This window comes from Sorex araneus, chromosome 2, assembly GCF_027595985.1.
Source record: "Sorex araneus isolate mSorAra2 chromosome 2, mSorAra2.pri, whole genome shotgun sequence".
NCBI classification, from domain to species: Eukaryota; Metazoa; Chordata; class Mammalia; order Eulipotyphla; family Soricidae; genus Sorex; species Sorex araneus.
In genome coordinates, this window is record NC_073303.1 from 263,014,606 (window position 1) to 263,032,017 (window position 17,412).

Genomic DNA, 17,412 nt, shown 5'->3' on the forward strand with positions numbered 1-17,412 from the left:
CCTTTGGGCTCATGCTGTCCCGGAAGATCACGGTACCGTTAGTTTTTCGCTAGTGTGTCAGTGTGGGCGGGCCCTGACATGCAGGCCAAGTGCCTGAGGTCCCTGTGTGCCCACAGGAAGTTTCAGGTGGATGGACAGAACGGGAGGCGTCACGGTGGCGACACCAAGAGGTGGGTGTGGTGCCCTCCCTGTCGGAGCGGGAGTGTGGGTGGCACTGCGGGCACTCTCCCCACCATCCTACCCGGCCGTCCTCCAGCTATTCCCTGGGCCCTCCCGGAAGGGTGACCGTGACAAAGCCAGGGAAGGCTCTCTGCCACTTCACTCCATCCAAGCCACCACGATCCGAGAGGCCAGGCCTCGAGCCACGCCTCTGGGGCCGACTCTGTGTGCTGAGCCTGCTAGTCCAAGACGGGGTCTTGCATGGGGGGTGTTGGGGTGCTGGGTGACCTCGGAGGGACCTGAGTTGGCAGAGGGGCGGGCACGGCAGGGGATATGGCCTGCAGGGACAGGGGCTCTGTGGGCATGCGACTCATGCTAACCTGGGGCCTGATTTCCTTGGGTCACGAGGCAAGTCTCAGCATTTTAAAGTGTGACTTGTGAGGCAAGGCCTGAGCCTGACACTGCCCCTTGGCCAAGCAGGCAACCCACAGTGGGCCCGCCCTCTTCAGAGCTGGCATTCCACTTGGTGCCCGTGGGCTGCACACACTACACAGGGTGAGGGAGTAGCCCCAGGGTCACATGCTGTGCCAGTGCTAGGGGCTCAGGGACTGGCATGGATGATGTACTTGAGAGATGGGGGGTGAGGAGCACCCCAGCTATCCACATCATAAGGAAAGGCAGAGTGCAGGGGAGGACTGGGGCAGCATGGGAAGGTCGAGGAGGAAGCGAGCTCTCCCAGCACGGCCCTGACGGGGGTGCTGGGGCCTCAGTCTCAGGAATGCGACTGGGCCACTGCCCCAGGAGGGAGGTTCCCCGCCTGACACCCGGAGGAAGTGGGCGGTAACCAGGGTCTCTGACAGGACGTCTCACAAGCCTTAGAATGGCACATGCCATCGGACTGGCTGTCCCACAGTCACCGACACGCCCTTGTTTACACATGCAGTCGGACTGGTCTTTCCAATGAGCTGATCACATTGAGCACGACCAATCAGAGCAGGGAGAACTGAGAGGTGGGGTTCCAGCCGTGCACAGAGGGGCATCGGGAAGGAGGGAGGAGAGGAGAGGCGGATGGAGGAGGAGGCAGAGAGGCTGCTGCCTGGACTCGAAGGCTCTGTGTCTGTTGCTGCGGAAGATCCAACCGGACACCAGCCTGTGGGATGTACCCACAAGAGCTGTGAGTGAAAAGCTGTGATCTGGGGCCAGCATGCCACTGGACATGCGTCCCCAGTAGAGGCAGTTGGTCAGATCCGCTGTCACGCCAAGAAGGTCCCCTCCAGGCCTCAGGGCAGCCAGCTGCAAAGGACCCATACTAGAACAGTCCAACAGAGACCTTGGCGGGGGCCGGGGGCAGAGATGTGTCTCTCCAGAGATGTGTCTCTGCACAGTGAAGCGGGGGACAGCAGGGGACAGACAGGGTGTGGTCTTGGCACAGGAACAGATGCAACCAGAACAATTGCCCTCAGAAGGGGGAAAGGCTAGGGGCAGTTTGGGGAGCCTCTGATCCATGCCTGTGGGGGAGAGGTGAGCAGAGACCCCGGGAGTCACTCAGGAACAAGACAGCTGTCTGCCAAGACAGGCGTCGGGGAGCGCCGTGGGTGTGCAGGTCAGTGCCAGGCCCAGAGACCTGGAGGGCTGAAACGGAAAGTGCATCCAAAAGCCAAGACCCGAGATCTGAAGGAGTGACCTGAGCTGTGTGCTGGGGGGCTCGGGCTGCGGATGAAGAAAACCCTGGAAGCTGCCGAAGGGACACGGGAACGAGGAGCCATTGTGGGTGACTGCGCACTGAGCCCCTTACACAGGGGGCTGTGCTCGCCAGTCGCCCAGTCACAGGGCTTAGAGTGGAAAGACAAGGCAGTGATGTCAGAACCTGCCATCTAGAACACCCAGAAACAGTGTAATAAGGGTTGAGTGGTGATCACACAACTCCTACAACATTGTGACAGACTCCAAAATGCAGAAGAGTCACTGTCACTGTCATCCTGTTGCTCATAGATTTGCTCGAGCGGGCACCAGTAACATCTCCATAGAGACGTTGTTGTTACTGTTTTTGGCGTATCGAAAGAGTCTTCTCGGAACACATGAGAGAGAGCTGGTGCATCTCTTTAGTGAGACTGCACAGAATGAGGACACGTGGTAAGATGAAGTGGAGTTCTGCCTCGGGTAAATGATTAAAAGGCTGCGTTAGCAATCAGGCTCCATGCGGTTCTCTTTGAAAGGACACTTGGAGGAAGAGTTAAACGTTAAGTCAAGTGCAATCAGTCCGAGGGCAAGGGACAGACTCAGAATGATCTCTCATACGTGGGATATGAAGGAACCTCGTAGGGGAACATCGATGTCCAATGGCACTAGCAATGAGGATCAGGAGAGTTGTGGCAGAGAAGTGTGTGGTGGCGGGTGGATGCGAGGCTGGATGTGGAGGGGTGTGTGGTGGCGGGTGGATGCAAGGCTGGATTTGGAGGAGTGTGTGGTGGCGGGTGGATGCAAGGCTGGATTTGGAGGAGTGTGTGGTGGCGGGTGGATGCGAGGCTGGATGTGGAGGGGTGTGTGGTGGCGGGTGGATGCGAGGCTGGATGTGGAGGAGTGTGTGGTGGCGGGTGGATGTGGAGGAGTGTGTGGCGGGGGCGTGCGTGGTGGCTGAGTAGTGTGTGATGGTGGAGGAGTGTGTGGCGGCTGAGGAACAAGTGGTGGCTGAGGAGTGTGTGGCACTGGAGGACTTTGTGGTGGCAGAGGAGTCTCTGTAGTGGTGGAGGAGTGTGTGGACGCAGAAGCGTGTGAGGTGGCTGAGGAGTGTGTGGTGCTGGAGGACTATGTTGTGGCAGAGGAAAGTGTGGTGTGTGTGGTAGACTGTGTGGTGGAGTGAGTGTGTTGAGGGAGGAGTGATGGCGAAGGAGTGTGTGGTGTGTAGTGGCAGAGGAATTTGCGGTATGTAGTGGCAGAGGAATGTGTGGTGTGTGGCGGCTGAGGTGTGTATTGGTGCAGGAGTGAGTAGTGGTGGAGGAGTGTGTGGTGGTGGGTGAATGAGAGGATGGATGTGGTAAAACATTGTGTGGTGGTGGGTGGCTATGGGACTGGATGAGGCGAACTGTGTAGTGTCTGAGGAGTGTGTGGTGGTGAAGGAGCATATGGTGGTGAAGATTTTGGTATGTAGTGGTGGAGGAGTGTGGTATGTGGTGGCGGAGGGGTGTGTGGTGGCAGAGGTGTGTGTGGTGGTGGAGGAGTGTGTGGTGCTGGCGGGGGAGTGTGGTATGTGGTGGGGAAGGAATGTGTGGTAGTAGAGGTATGTGAGGTGGTGGTGGAGTGAGTGGTGGCGGAGTAGTGTGTGGTTGTAGAGGAGTATTTGGCGGCGCAGGAGTGTGTGGTTCATAGTGAGTGGAAAAAGAGTGGTTGTATGTGATGGTGGAGCACTGTGTGGAGCGCAGTGGTGGAGTGAGGTAAATGGTGGCGGAGGAATGTGTGGTGGTGGAGGACTGTGCACTCTGTGGTGGGCAGAAGACTGTGCACTGTGTGGTGGCAGAGGACTTTGAACTGTGTGGTGGCAGAGGAGTGTGCACTGTGTGGTGGCAGAGGAGTGTGCACTGTGTGGAGGCAGAGGAGTGTGCACTGTGTGGTGGCAGAGGAGTGTGCACTGTGTGGTGGCAGAGGAGTGTGCACTGTGTGGTGGCAGAGGAGTGTGCACTGTGTGGTGGCAGAGGAGTGTGTGGTGGTGGAGGAGTGTGTGGTGGTGGAGTGCTCGGTGGCAGGAGTGTGTGGTGTTTGGTGGTGCATATAAGGAGTATAAGGTGGTGGGTGTACGAGGGTCTGGTGTGTCAGAGAGCACTATGGAAGCAGAGGCCTTGGAGCCTGAGCACTGAGCACAGAGCTGCCGCTCGCTAGTAGTGAGACACCCATAGGCAAATGTGCCACACGACTTCCATTCGAGGGTCTTGGGCATGTGTGCACATGGGCACTCTCTGCAGAGCCAGCACGTGAGGTTCTGTGCCCGTGGAAACACCCAGAATGTGCTGTCCAGCCCTCTCGAGAGGTATCGAATGTGAACTGGAGAAATAAAGCTGGTGGAGCTTGCAAAGTGCAAGTGCTTCAGAGCAGCTGGGCAGCGGAGGGCGTGGGCGAGCTGTGGTGCGCTGGAACTGGCTTTTCTCTCCCCAGGGGCACTCATGAAGGGACCAGTCACCCAAAGCTGAGTGCCAGGCTGGCCTTGTTTTGGGAGGGGGCGGACAGAGGGGGCTCGGAAAGTGGGGTGCGCGCACGTTCTACAGGCCAAGCCCTTCCTGGTGGCTGTGCCTGGGGCGGGCTCCCCAGTGCCTGGGCTGTGTGCTGGAGGAGCCGTCTCCTCTCAGAGGGGGCTCGGAGCGTGTGAAGACAGTGCAGACGCAGGGCTGCGGGGAGCACGAGAGCTCTCTACTCGCAGTGTCTGAGCTCCGAGTGTGGGCACCCCAGGGAGACTGCGAGCAGCACAGCGCGGGGACTTGGCAGAGGTTCCGGGAAGGGAGGGATACTGGAGAGCAACTTCTCCGCCTTCCCCGGGCTGTCCCGGAGGCCCTGCAGGCAGGACCCGGCCCGCCTCGCCTGGGGACTTGTTAGGGCCTTGTTAGCTCTTCGATGTGACAATTAAAAAGTTACGGCGGCTCCCCGGGAGCCGCGGGCGCTGGCTGCTGGCGGCCGGGTCTCAGGAGAGACGCGCTCATTAGAGCGTCCTCGCAGGCCTCACACTCAGGACATAACGAAGCCGCGTGCAGGCAGGGGAGCCCGGCCACAGCGGGGCCGGGAGAAAGTTGGAGGAAAAGTTTTCGCCCCTCCTGGGGCCTGGTGCAATCCTCAGCTCCGCGCGCAGCGGGCGGGCGGGCTCTTCCCAGCCGTGAGTTGGCGCGGAGGGCCCTGGGCTGGCGCCTGCGCGCTCCTTCGTCTGAAGCACCACACGGAGAGTGCTGTCTCGCCAGGCGGCTCAGCACAGGCTGGCACCCGTGGCCCTCCCTGGCGCCTCTGCCTCTGATGGGGCTGGTCTGCACAGCCTCCCTGCTCACAACACTCCCAGTGTGGGCTGGGAGGCCCATGGCCGGGCATCAGCTAAGCCAGGGAGAACTGACATCTCGTTCCACGCCTGCAGTGCCCGTACCCCCGGCCCGGGAGAACCCCAGACAGGCCCAGCTCCCGAGTTTCCCTCTGGCACACGCTGCCTTATCGCCCTCTGCCACCAGCACTGGCTCTGCCCCTGTTTCTGCACCCCAAGTCTGTGCAGGGCGTCTGGACCCCGAGCAGTCACAGCGGCAGTGATGGAGCCGTAGGCAGCTGGTCAGCCAGCAGCCAGCGCGGTCCCACTGTGGGCCAGGAGTGTCCTCCAAACACCCAGCCTCTGGCTTTGGCCACGGAGGTCTCTGGGTATGAAGGAGGGCATTCCCCCTCACAGGTGCTTTAAGCGGCTTCAGCAACTGCACGCAGCCCGTCTGGCTCAGACCAGCCCCTGCACCCCCAGCCCCTGGTGGCTGAGTCACCCCCTTCCTTCAGCAGAACTCACTCTTCCAGTCAGCAATCCCGCCGGGGTGGTCCCTCAGCGGTCAGCCACGTGGGGGCCAGAAGCATCTCTCTCGAGCCCCTCTGCCTTATCCCCACTGCCAGTCCAGCTCTCCCTTCCGAACAGTGCCCCCTAGGCCCTCAGGTCAGCACCCCTGTCTTCCTGGGTTCGTTCCCCACCCCCCTACCCCAACATACTTCCTGCCAGTGGTGTTCTTTTTTCCTCCAAGTTACCAGGAATGGAATCCAGGTTCTCAGACATGCAATTCCCGCTCAGAGTTTTATTACAAGGTCTTCTTTAGTTATGAGAAAAGGCAGGCTGGGGAGAGAGCAGAGCAGGCAGAGCGCTTGCCTTACCTGCGGCCAACTGTGTTTGATCCCTAGCATCCCGTATGGCCCCTTGAGCATCGCCAGGAGTAACTCTTCAGTACAAAACTCGGAGGAAGCCCTGGGCACAGTTAGGTGTAGCCCCCAAACCGATCACCAACCCCCCAAATAAGCCTTTCATGGTTTGTGACTCCCCTCACTCTGGATTATGCTAATATAGTTTGGCTCCCATGAGCTCGTTCAAGGCTCACCTGCTCTTGCCGGGAGGAGCAGCAAGAAGAAGGAAGAATCAGCGTGAGCACTGTTACATGAGAGGATGAGCCAGGCCGTGGGTCCCTGGAAAGTGAGAACAGAGACCAATCACTTCCGTCAAAAAATAGACATTAAAAAACTGAAGATTCAATTCTGGACAAGAGATCTAATTTACATATGATTACTCCACTGGAGAAAATCTTATATATAATGCTAAAATTTAAATTTATTTTTGGATATCTGAGTTAAATCACTCAAAAGGATAGGTATAGATTCAGAATGACCTCCCTCATACAGAAACTTCAGATACATGGCAAAGTAGCAACAAAGAATCAAAGGCAACATGGGAGAACTGATCCGCTAAACTGAGACTGGTAGAGGGGGACAAGAGGGAGGGACATTAGGGGAACTGGGGAAGTGAGGTGGGTACACTGGCATGTGCATTTCTGGAGTTATGTGCGTGAGAAACTATCATTAACATTGTTGTAAGTCACAGTACCTCAATCATTTTCCAAAGGCTTTTTTTTCTTTCCTTTTTTAATTTTTTGCTTTTTGGGTGGGATATATATATCCACACATATATGGTTAAATTAATTTTAATTTGTAGTAAGACATCTGAGAGCCTAGTTCTCCCTCTTGGAGAACCTAGCAAGCTACTGAGAGTTTACTGCCCCCACAGGGGAAAGCCTGGCAAGCTCCCCGTGGCATATGCATATGCCAAATACAGTAACAATGATGGGTCTCATTCCCCTGACCCTGAAGATTCTCTAATGTGGCATCATTGGGAAGGACGAGAAAAGAGAGGCTGCTAAAATCTCAGGGTAAGATGAATGGAGATGTTACTGGGCCTGCTCAAGCAAATTGATGATCAACGAGATGACAGTGATTTTTGTTTATTTATTTATTTATTTTTGTAATGCTAAAATTTTACTTTTATTGTATTCCAAATCCCAAAGTGCTTTCATTCCCTTTTTAACTAATAAATAAATGTATCCTAGACATTAAAATTGCTTTTGTAAATTCACCTACACTGGAAATACTTCTCCAGTAATAAAGATACACGGAAATTAAAAAAGCACCCAAAAGAGGGAAAAAACATTAGCAATGAACTTACCAGTGTAGGCGCCTCACAAGCCACTCCCCCAGAAAAAAACACATTAAAATTCTGCTCTCAGAGCAGAAACCAGAATCAGAAATGACAGGAGCAGGTCCCAGGAGGCTTCTCCCCAGACACGCGAGCCACGCTCTGGCTGCCGTGCTGAAGTTGCTGAATGAGTGCAAGAAGACACAAGAGACTGAGATTGAGGCCCACGCTGGCAAGAGTGTCAGAGAAGCAGATGCCAGAGGACCAGAGATGGACGCAGATGGGGGTCTCAAAGGAGACATTTCGGGAGTCCTCGAGGCGCATCAGCAAACGTTCACAGGTGCAAACTGACTGATGGCCACAGAGTTGGCGTCTCTGAAAGTCATGGTAAAACTCTATAAACATTTTCCGGAAAGAACAATCAAAGACAGAAAGGGCTTCTTTCCCCGTCACACGGGGAGACCCTTGGGGACCTGGGGAGGACCAGGCTGGCTGCTTCCTCAGGGAGCACTCCCCACCGACCCATCCCCTGTTGGTCCACCCCGAGAGCTTTCACCCTGCATTTGCAAGACACTCTTTTTCACAGCCACAAAACACGTCACAGTGAAAACGGGGGCGTCCCCAGTATCACTGACCCTTCCCCATGGTGAAGGGCAGGTCCGGGTCTGGAGGCTGCCACCCCTGGCTGGGCTGGCGTTGTAGGCAGGGCTGGATGCACAGACGGCCATGCGAGGCAGGCACTCTCCAGCCCTGGGGACTTGATTTTGATCTATCTTAAAATTCAACTGAATTCTGGGGCCGGAGCGATAGCATAGCGAGTAGGGCGTTTGCCTTGCACGCAGCCGACCTGGGTTCGATCCCCGGCATCCCATATGGTCCCCCAAGCAACACCAGGAGTAATTCCTGAGTGCAAAAGCCAGGAATAACCCCTGAGCAACTATAGGTGTGACCCAAAAAGCAAAAAAAAAAAAAAAATTCAACTGAATTCTGTCATCTTAGCTGAAACCCTTCTTGGTGACGTGTGGGGAGTCACACAGGAAAAGAAGGGGGCGCCCTCACTGGTCTGAGTGAGGCGGCTGGCGGGCCAGCGGGGTGTGGATCTGCCGTGACTGTGCCCCTGCTCTCTGGCAGGAGACGAGTGGCCATGTCTGACGCGGTGGGGCTCCTGGAAGGCCGTGGGACTCTCGCTCGAGAGGACTGTTTCACTCCCTTCTAAATCTTTCACCTCCCCCTCACCCCCGGCTCATGCTGACTGAGTTATTTTCCTTTTTGTCTATTTACCTGTTATGTCTATAATCCAAAAAGTTTATCCTTTTTCCTTTCAACTTATATAATCCCCTTGAATTTTTTCCATTTTTCTGCTCATGAAAAACTTCATCTTGTTTTTGGTGGTGGGGGGCTCCCACGGGTGATTTTTTCCAACGGGGCTTGGTGGTTCCATGCCAGGGGCTGGAGACATGGTGGTGCCCAGGGCCCACATGTGCCAGGGGTGACTCAGAGGCTGCTGGGGCCTTCAGGCAGGGCTGTGCCCAGCGGGGCTTGGGTGGGTGGGGGACCGTAAGGTGCCAGGGGTCAAGCCTGGGCCAGCGCAGGCCCCGTCTCTCCCACCCCCAAACTGCGTCTTCTTCACAGCTGTGCAGAGTCCCACGGCACAAAGGCACCACGCCTTACCTTTCTACAACCACTGCCAGCACTCAGATACTTCTCTCATTCTTTGGATAGGGAACACTGCCAGTGGCACTCAGGGTTCCCCGCAGGTGGTGCTGGTATTGGGGGTGGGGAGCACGTGTTGCCAGGGATCAAAGTCACAGACGCTCACACGGGAGCACATGAGCCCCAGTCCCGGCTTGCTGTCACACACCACGCTGCAGTTACAGTGCGGATGGCCTCACCTCCCGGGCCTGAGTCTCCCCGTTCTCAGAGAGATCCCCAGAGAGGGGCGCTGGATGCACACGCCTGCCACGGTGGCCGCACCATTCACATTCCTGTGTGCAATGCCAGGAGTGAGCACTGCCGGGGGGCGAGGGGGCGTCTCCCACAGCATCAGGCCGCAGTGAGTGCTTCCTGGTGACGGGCGAGCGGGCAGCCTCCTCCCTGCCTCTCTCTGTCTCTCTCGTATCCGCAGGTCACCGCACACCAGACTTTCTGCCCAGTGTGGGCTGGATGAGCTCGGGAGCTCCAGTAGCCCTGAAGGCTCGGGGCCTTGCTCCTATCACTGGACTGTTGTTCCTACCCGCCTCCCTACCATGGACAGAGTAAGGGTAGCACAGCTTACAAAAGAGCTTACTCTTGGGTTTAAAAAAATCTTCGTGAAACTTTGGTACATCTATACAATGGAATACTATGCAGCTGTTAGAAAAAATGAGGTCATGAACTTTGCATATAAGTGGATCAACATGGAAAGTATTATGCTAAGTGAAATGAGTCAGAAAGAGAGGAACAGACATAGAAAGATTGCACTCATCTGTGGAATATAGAATAACAGAGTAGGAGACTAACACCCAAGAATAGTAGAAATAAGTACCAGGAGGTTGACTCCAGGGCTTGGAAGCTGGCCTCACATGCTGGGGAGAGGGCAACTCAGATAGAGAAGGGAACTCCACTTAAAATGTGGTTGGAGGCCATGCAGGGGGAAGGGTGATGCGTGCTGAATGTAGACTAGAGACTGAACACAGTGGCCACTCAACATCTTTATTGCAAACCACAACACCTAATTAGAGAGAGAGAACAAAAGGGAATACCCTGCCACAGTGGCAGGGTGGGGTGTGGGGAGATGGGATTGGGGAGGGTGGGAAGGACGCTGGGTTTATTTGTGGTGGAGAATGGGCACTGGTGAAGGGATGGGTTCTCGAACTTTGTATGAGGGAAACATGAGCACAAAAATGTATAAATCTGTAACTGTATCCTCACGGTGATTCACTAATTAAAAAATAAATTAATGAAAAAAATCTTCGAAATAATCTCGTTTTTGAAGAAAAGGGATGGCATAGGAAGACTGTGTGCTCCATTTGAAATTGCATCTAGCTCCTGAAGGCACTTTCTTCGGGAGATGGGAGTGCCCGAACAGCGATGGTGGCCTGGGGCCACTCCTGGTGACCCTGGGACGACTGGGGCTAGGACCCATAGATGCGGGGCTGCCCAGACCAGTTCTGAGGAGGGGCATGTGGGCTGGGCATCAGGCTGGCTCCGTGCGTGCAAAGCACGTTCCCCACCCCTGTGGCTGTCTCCCTAGCCATGCAAACAGTCGGGAACTATCTTGGAGTGTCCTGAAGGGAGGCTACTGCATATCACAGATACACCATTGGGGGCCTGGGAGAGAGGTAGGCTAGGGCAGGTCTAGCACGTGCCCTGCCCTGGATCCATCCCTGGCACCACACAGTCCCTCGAGCAGCACGGGGTGCATCCCTGGAGGCCCCCAACACTGCAGTAGCCTGTTCAGTAGCCTGGAAAACCCTCAAATCTTGCACTGAACCGCTGACTCAGTTGACTGAAATTGATGGAGGGAGCCCTGGGCCACTGAGCACTGCTTGGGAGCCCCCAAAAGGCTCAGCAGGCAGGGCTGGGGGCCTATCAGGGGGCTTAGGGGGCATACTCTGGAGACCCCAGGCCCTGGTCCAGTCCCTGGCACTACACGGCCTCCTGAGCAGTGCCAGAGGTGGCCCTGTGACCCCCAGCACCCCAGGAACCCCCAAGTCCCTTGAAATATCTCAGTAGAAGACTCCAGCCCTTAGTAAAAGAATCCCACACACAGCCTGGTCTTTTCAGGGGGATTTGCCTGCTGCCCCGCATGGTGCTAGGTCATACTTCTAAAGCACCCTGAGACCACCTTCCTGTAGGATGACGCTGGGGACCCTAAGACTAAGCGCAAGAAACCAATCCACTGCCCTGCGGTCACAGAAGCCAGGAGCCTCCGAGGTCTCGCACTCACTGAACACAAAGGGAGCAGTTCCCCAACCTTCCCAGGTGACCGGGACTAGAGCCCCCGTGTCCACTCCCCACCACCAGCAGAACCGTGGTCGCTGCCCAGGAGAGCAGAGGCTTCACCATGAGAGGACCTGGGAGCAGACACGTGCTTGGTCAGCCTGCCTGGAGCTGTGCCCTAGGCGACCTCAGCCCTCAGCGCTATGGCCAGAGAAAGGCCCCGGCTGACCACATTGAGCTACCGAGACCCCAGGCAGGCAGGCCGCTTGCTCTGTTGCTCCAAGTATGGCGGACGGTACGGTTTATGTATGGGCGCGGGCGGGCACGGGCGCCAATCAGAGTCTTCCGTGGCAGTCCCTGTACCCTTGTCTTGACATTTCGTTTATTTGTAAGCATGTCGGACTACATGGCGTACAAACAGACACGGACAGAGGGAAGCAGGCGGGTCTGTATGGCTCTGGAGCTTCAGCTGGACACGGGGCTCCCTCCTCAGCGTCTGACCCTCAGGTGTGGCCCTGAGTCATTCTTATGAAGTCTTTGTTGACCGACACTCCTGGTGCCCAGGGCAGGATGCCCCCCACCCCCATCTCCCCCTCCTCCCCTCCCTCTGCTTCCCTCCCTCCTACACTCCAGTGTCTGACCATGTCCTGGTCCTCAGTGCCCGGTGCTCGGGGCCTGGGGCTCCCGGGTCTCTTGCTGGGTTGCTGTGGAGGAGATGATGTGGAAGAGAGGCATGTGGGACCCCGGGCCAGGGTGGGTGCAGAGCCCTCAGGGGGTTGCCCGTCTGTGCACCCGGGAAGAGGCGGTGCCCGTGTACTGGGACACGGCGTGGGGGGACAGGGCCGAGCAGGGCAGCGGCAGGCGTTCTGCCACTGGGGAAGAAGCAGAGGCGTGAGGGACGGCTGGCGAGGAGAGCGTCTGCGTCAGGAGGCGGTTTCCAGGGACCCGGACTCGAGGGAAGCGGAGACTTGGCGAGAGGCGAGGCAGGACGAGGCTAACGCTTCAGGAAGGCCATGACCTTCCGGATCCCAGCCTGCATCTCCTTGTTCCGGAAACTGTACACGATGGGGTTGAGGGTGGGGGTCACCAGGGTGTAGAGTGCGGCCACGATCTTGTCGCGGGCAAAGGAGTAGGCGGTGGCAGGGCGGATGTAGGTGTAGATGACGGGCGTGTAGTAGAGCACCACCACCAGCAGGTGGGCCGAGCAGGTGGAGAAGGCCCGCCGCTTGCCCTGGGCGCTGCGGATGCGCAGGATGGCGGCCAGGATGAAGCCGTAGGAGAGGCAGGTGAGCGAGAAGTCGCCGACGGCCAGCGTGATGTCGGCCACGTGCACCATCACCTCGTTGAGCCGCACGGGGCTGCAGGACAGGGCCAGCAGCGGGGGGATCTCGCAGAAGAAGTGGTCAACGGCGTTGGGCCCGCAGAAGCGCAGCCTCAGGATGAGGCCCGTGTGCACGCAGGAGTTGGTGAGGGCGATGCCCGCGACCAAGCCCAGCAGGGTGGCGCAGGTGGCGCGGCTCATGAGGGCGTGGTAGCGCAGTGGGAAGCAGATGGCCACGTAGCGGTCATAGGCCATGGCGGTGAAGAGCACCATCTCGGCACCCAGCGCCCAGGTGAAGAGGAAGAGCTGCGCCATGCAGCCCGTGTAGGAGATGGCCCGCCCGGACGGCAGCATGGCCGCCAGCATCTTGGGGAGGATGGTGGTGGTGCAGACGATGTCCACGGTGGCCAGCGCCAGGAGCAGCAGGTACATGGGCGTGTGCAGGGGGCTGTGCAGCACGATGGCGACCACGATGAGGCTGTTGCCGAGGAAAGCCACCAGGTAGAGGCCCAGGAAGAGCACGAAGAGCAGGTGCTGCAGGCCAGGCCTCTGCGTGAGGCCCAGGATCAGGAACTCACTCACGGTGCTGCCGTTCATCTTGCCGTGAGGGCTTGCGGGGGCGCGTGGCAGACGGAGAGCACCTTCGGAGGCGCGGGCCACGTGCCCATGCGTGTGCACTCACCTCTGTGCCCGTGGGGTGCCTAGTGCGCGAGATCGCCTGGCCTGGGAAAGGCCCAGGACGCAGCCCTCTGCCCTCCTGGGCTCCTGCAGCGGGCGCTTCCGTGGGCAGCACGCTGAGCTGCAGGGGTGGAGGGAAGAGGTGAGCGCCTCCCCAGATCTCAGCCCCCACGGGAGCAGGAACACGACTGCTGAGCTGTTCTGTGCGGGAAAAGGGCTCACAGCCCGTGCCCCCCAGCGTCCCCAACGGCCACACTACCTCAACTGCAGCCTGAGAGCAGGGGAGCGGCCTGACAGGCGGATGAGGCCACCCGGGGTATTCAGTGGAGGAGGCTCATGAGCACTGTGGGCACTGGCCCGTCTGACACAGCGGGAGGTCCAGGGCTGCCTTGGGGCCGTGTCCTCAGTCCTAGTGGCTGCACAATGCCCGGGAGGCGTCAGGCTTTGGGCCTGTCATTTCCCGAGTGTATTGCTGGGCCGGGTGTGGGTACTTCTCCGGGCCCCCCACGTAAGGAGGCAGGTGGCAACTGTTTCGGGAAGCCCGGGAGGTTTGGAACCGGGAAGAGCCAACCTTGCCTAGATCCCTGCACAAGCCCGTCTGTTCCTGAGATTCGGGGCTGTGTGGGGCTGGTGCAGGGACTCCAGTCCCACCAACTCTCCTGTGCCCGGGGATGGCTTCCCGCGCCTCTGACGCCTCCATGCAGCCATACAGGGAACCACTGTGGGGCCTGCTGGGACCTGACCTCCTGCTCACCTGGCACCGTCCACGGGCAGTTTGCCGGGCTCCAGCTGTGGACAGCTGCTGGCCAGGTGGGCAGCCTCTTCCCGCTGTGAGAACCGACTCGACTCACTGTCCTGCAGTGACCGGGCTCCCACTGTGAGCCCCGGCTGCACAGGCGCGTGGCCTGGGGCAGGGCCCAGAAGCAGGAGTCAGAGAGACTCTGGGGCCGCACAGCAGCTCAGAGACCCTCAGGGCGGAAGCAGCTGACGCAGACGTGTGAGCTGTCGCCAAGCTCTGGGCCGGTGAGTGGCCAGTCTCTGTCCCCCTGCGCCAACAGGCAGGAGAGGAAAGGGGCAGGGTGCAGGGTCGGCACCAGGGGCACATGCCGCCCCAACCCCGCTGGGGTTCTGTGCCGAGACTCTCCTGCTTTGGAGACCCTGCGTGCCGTAGACTGGGAGGGCAGCAGTGCAAGGCCTGTCTCGGGGCTACCGTGTCCCGGGGTGCGGAGACGATTTCACCACGCCAGGCCAACAGTCCGTCTCCCATTTGGGCGCTTCCTGGCGGACAGGGGGACATGGTCTGTGGGACAGTTCTCAATAGAGCAGGCAAAACCAGTGAGCCGAGAACTCTGGCATGAGCAGGACTGGCCAGGCCTCCTGGAGGGCCCCCCGTTAGCCCAAGACCACCCACTGGGGCGACCAAAAACAGAGAGCTGCTGCCAAGACATGGTGCCGCTGCCGCCTCCTGAGCACCTCCGTCACCCGCTGGCCGGGCAGGCCTGCACGCCAGGCCTGGTGACGCCTGGGAGGGCACCAGCCCCTCCTCCAGCCTGCCTGCTCTGCCTTCCTCTCTGCTGCTCATGCTCTCTCCCTCCTCATCACTGGCCTCCCTCACACTGCATAAAAACAACCAAGACACGCCCAAGTTAGGGTTATTGTTCTTTTACCACATCCACCAGTATTACTCCTGGTTCTGTGCTCAGGGATTATACCTGGTGGGGCTCAGGGACCATACAGGGTGCTGGGGATTGAACACAGCTTGGGCGCGTGCAAGGCAAGCGCCTGCTTCTTGTGTTATCCCTCCAGCCTCAGCTTCTGTCGTGTGTGTGCGTGTGCATGTGCATGTGTGTGCGCACGTTGTGTGCATGTGTGTATGTGTGCATGCGTGTGCGTGTGCATGTGTGCGCGTGTGCATGTGTGTGTGCTTGTGTGTGCATGTGCATGTGTGTGCGGGTGTGCGTGTATGTGTGCGTGTGTGTGCGTGTGCATGTGTGTGTGTGTGTGTGTGTAGTTGCTCCTGGTGGTGCTTGTGTCTGGGGGACTACACAGCACGGGGATGAACCCCCCAGTTCCCTCGGAACTGCTTTCCCTCCCCGGCCATGGGAGTTGGACCAGGTGAGTGTGACTGAGGCAGATGTTCAAGACTCTGAACCCTGCGGGCCCTTTCTGCTGACAGGTCTGTGGAGTTAACAGTATGCTCCACACCTCACACTGCACAACATCCCCCACCCCCTGGCGAGACCCCATCCCACCCGCGGGGTCCTGCCAGGCATCTCGGACGGACGGTCACTCAGCACAGCTGCAGAGCCCCCCACAGTGTGAAGTGCCCGAATGCATGGATGAGGCCCCCCGGTCTGCATGGATGCTCGCACCTCTGCCACCCCTGGCCCCGCCTCGTCACGGCCCCGCACACACGCTTCCCTGTGCCTGCAGCCCCGGGAGCCAAGGGCCCACACTCACCTGGGGTCTCTGTGGGGGGTTGCCATGCTCCATGAGGGGCTGCAGAGTGCTGCTGGCTGTCGGGGCAGACTTTTATACGGCTCCACGAGCCCCTCCAGACTGGAGTCACTGTGGGGGGCGTCCCCCGGCGCAGGGCTCCTGGGCTCGGCATTTCCTGTATTTCCAATTTCGTGTGCCGAGGATCTCAGAGGGACAATTAAATCCATCTGCCTGGCAGCTAATTGGGGCGTGCAGGACTTGGCTCCCCTGGTCTTCGTTCCTGTCAAAGCCCAGTGGCTTCCCGGGGCACAGGGCGAGCAGGGGCTGAGCACTGAGACTCCGGAAAGTTCTTGGGGGCCCACAGGGTGGGCAGCTGGGGTGCTGCCCTCCTAGGGAGGGTCCTGGCACAGTTGTGCAGCCCAGAGTCCAGAGCCAAGTGCTGGTGTGTGCTGGCCTGGCACGTGCGGAGTCCTTGGGCACAGGCCTGTGTGACAGTGCAGCAGACGCAGAGCATTACTCTGACGGGGGCGTGTCCTCTGCCCACGGGCGCTGGGTTTGGGCTCCCCTTCTCTCGGGTGGTTGGTAAACACACGATTCGGTGCGGTGGGCACTGAGAGCGAGGTTGCCGTCCCCTGCCCAGATCGCTGGTCTGAGTGCTGCTCCTGTGGTGGTATTTCAGACCCTCTGTCACGGCGAAATCGCTGTCACGTGTCTCGTTGTATCCGCTGAGCTGGCAAGCTCTGTGTGGGAAGCACTGGGCATGAGGTGGAACCACGCGTGAGAAACGGGGCGAAGTCTGTGCTGTGCCAGTGGGGGGGGGGAACAGGGCATCCAGAAGGGAGCGAGAGGGGCCACGCCTGAGCCGGGGTGCTCTGGGCACTGTGGTGGTCGGTCCTGCATGCCCACAGGCCCTTGGCCTGGCCGCACCTTGGAGCAACACGGCCTCAGTCATGAGCCAGCGGGACCGAGGGCTTCAGGGCAGCCTCGCGGAACGTCCAGTCTTCCGGAGAGTTCTAGAGGTAAGATGATTGAAAGGTTAGTGCTGGGCCCCAGGAGACCGGTGACACGCCGAGCACGAGCACGCAGGACACCTTAATCCCTGGAGCCCCTCCAGGGAGGCCCTGAGCACTGCCAGGTGTGCCCTGAAACAGCAGAATGAGTGCTGGGCTGGAGAGCTGAAAGGGGTGAGGGCACAGGCCCAGGGGTGCTGGGTCCCCGCCCTGCGGCCTGCACGCACTAACCTCAGGCACTTGCACTGCGCTGCTGGCCTGGCCGCCCACAGATGGCCAAGAGACACCCGAGCCCTGCCTGGAGCCCCTCCCACAAAGTCAAGGCTACCAATGGCCATAGGGGCAAACACTAAAGCTGGAAGAGGGGCCGAGACGTCAGCTTTATACTCGGGAGCCCCACGTCTGGTCCCTGGCAAGCACGGCCAGGTCCCAAGCCCTGTCCCCCCCGAAAAATGGTGAGGAAGGAACCCAAACTCTTCTTTCATTAGAGATGTGAACGGTGTTTATTAGATATGTTTTTCTTTTCTTTTCCTTATTTTACTTTCTGGTATTCTTGGTTTCTATTTTTTATTAATTGGTTTTTTTATTGGGACTCCGTGCCAGGCTGCTTTCACTCGAGGTGCCCCAGAGGGGGGCAAGTGAGAACCCTCCCCCTCCCAAGGGACCCAGCCCCGGCAGCCGACCTCCACTACTCAACCGCCACCACACTCCAG

The 17,412-nt window shown here is 58.6% G+C and overlaps 1 protein-coding gene across 1 annotated transcript; it reads right to left on the reverse strand.

The window, feature by feature from the left end:
• Positions 1-12,245: 12,245 nt before the first annotated feature.
• On the reverse strand, positions 12,246-13,169 carry LOC101541182 (olfactory receptor 13G1). Its single transcript, XM_004611601.2, has one exon. The coding sequence runs from the start codon at positions 13,167-13,169 to the stop codon at positions 12,246-12,248; it is 924 nt and encodes a 307-aa protein (XP_004611658.2).
• Between the last annotated feature and the right edge of the window lie 4,243 nt (positions 13,170-17,412).

What these genes read in the sequence shown, in the direction of transcription:
- LOC101541182 (XM_004611601.2), bottom strand. Translation starts at nt 13,169, where the DNA reads ATGAACGGCAGCACCGTGAGTGAGTTCCTGATCCTGGGCCTCACGCAG.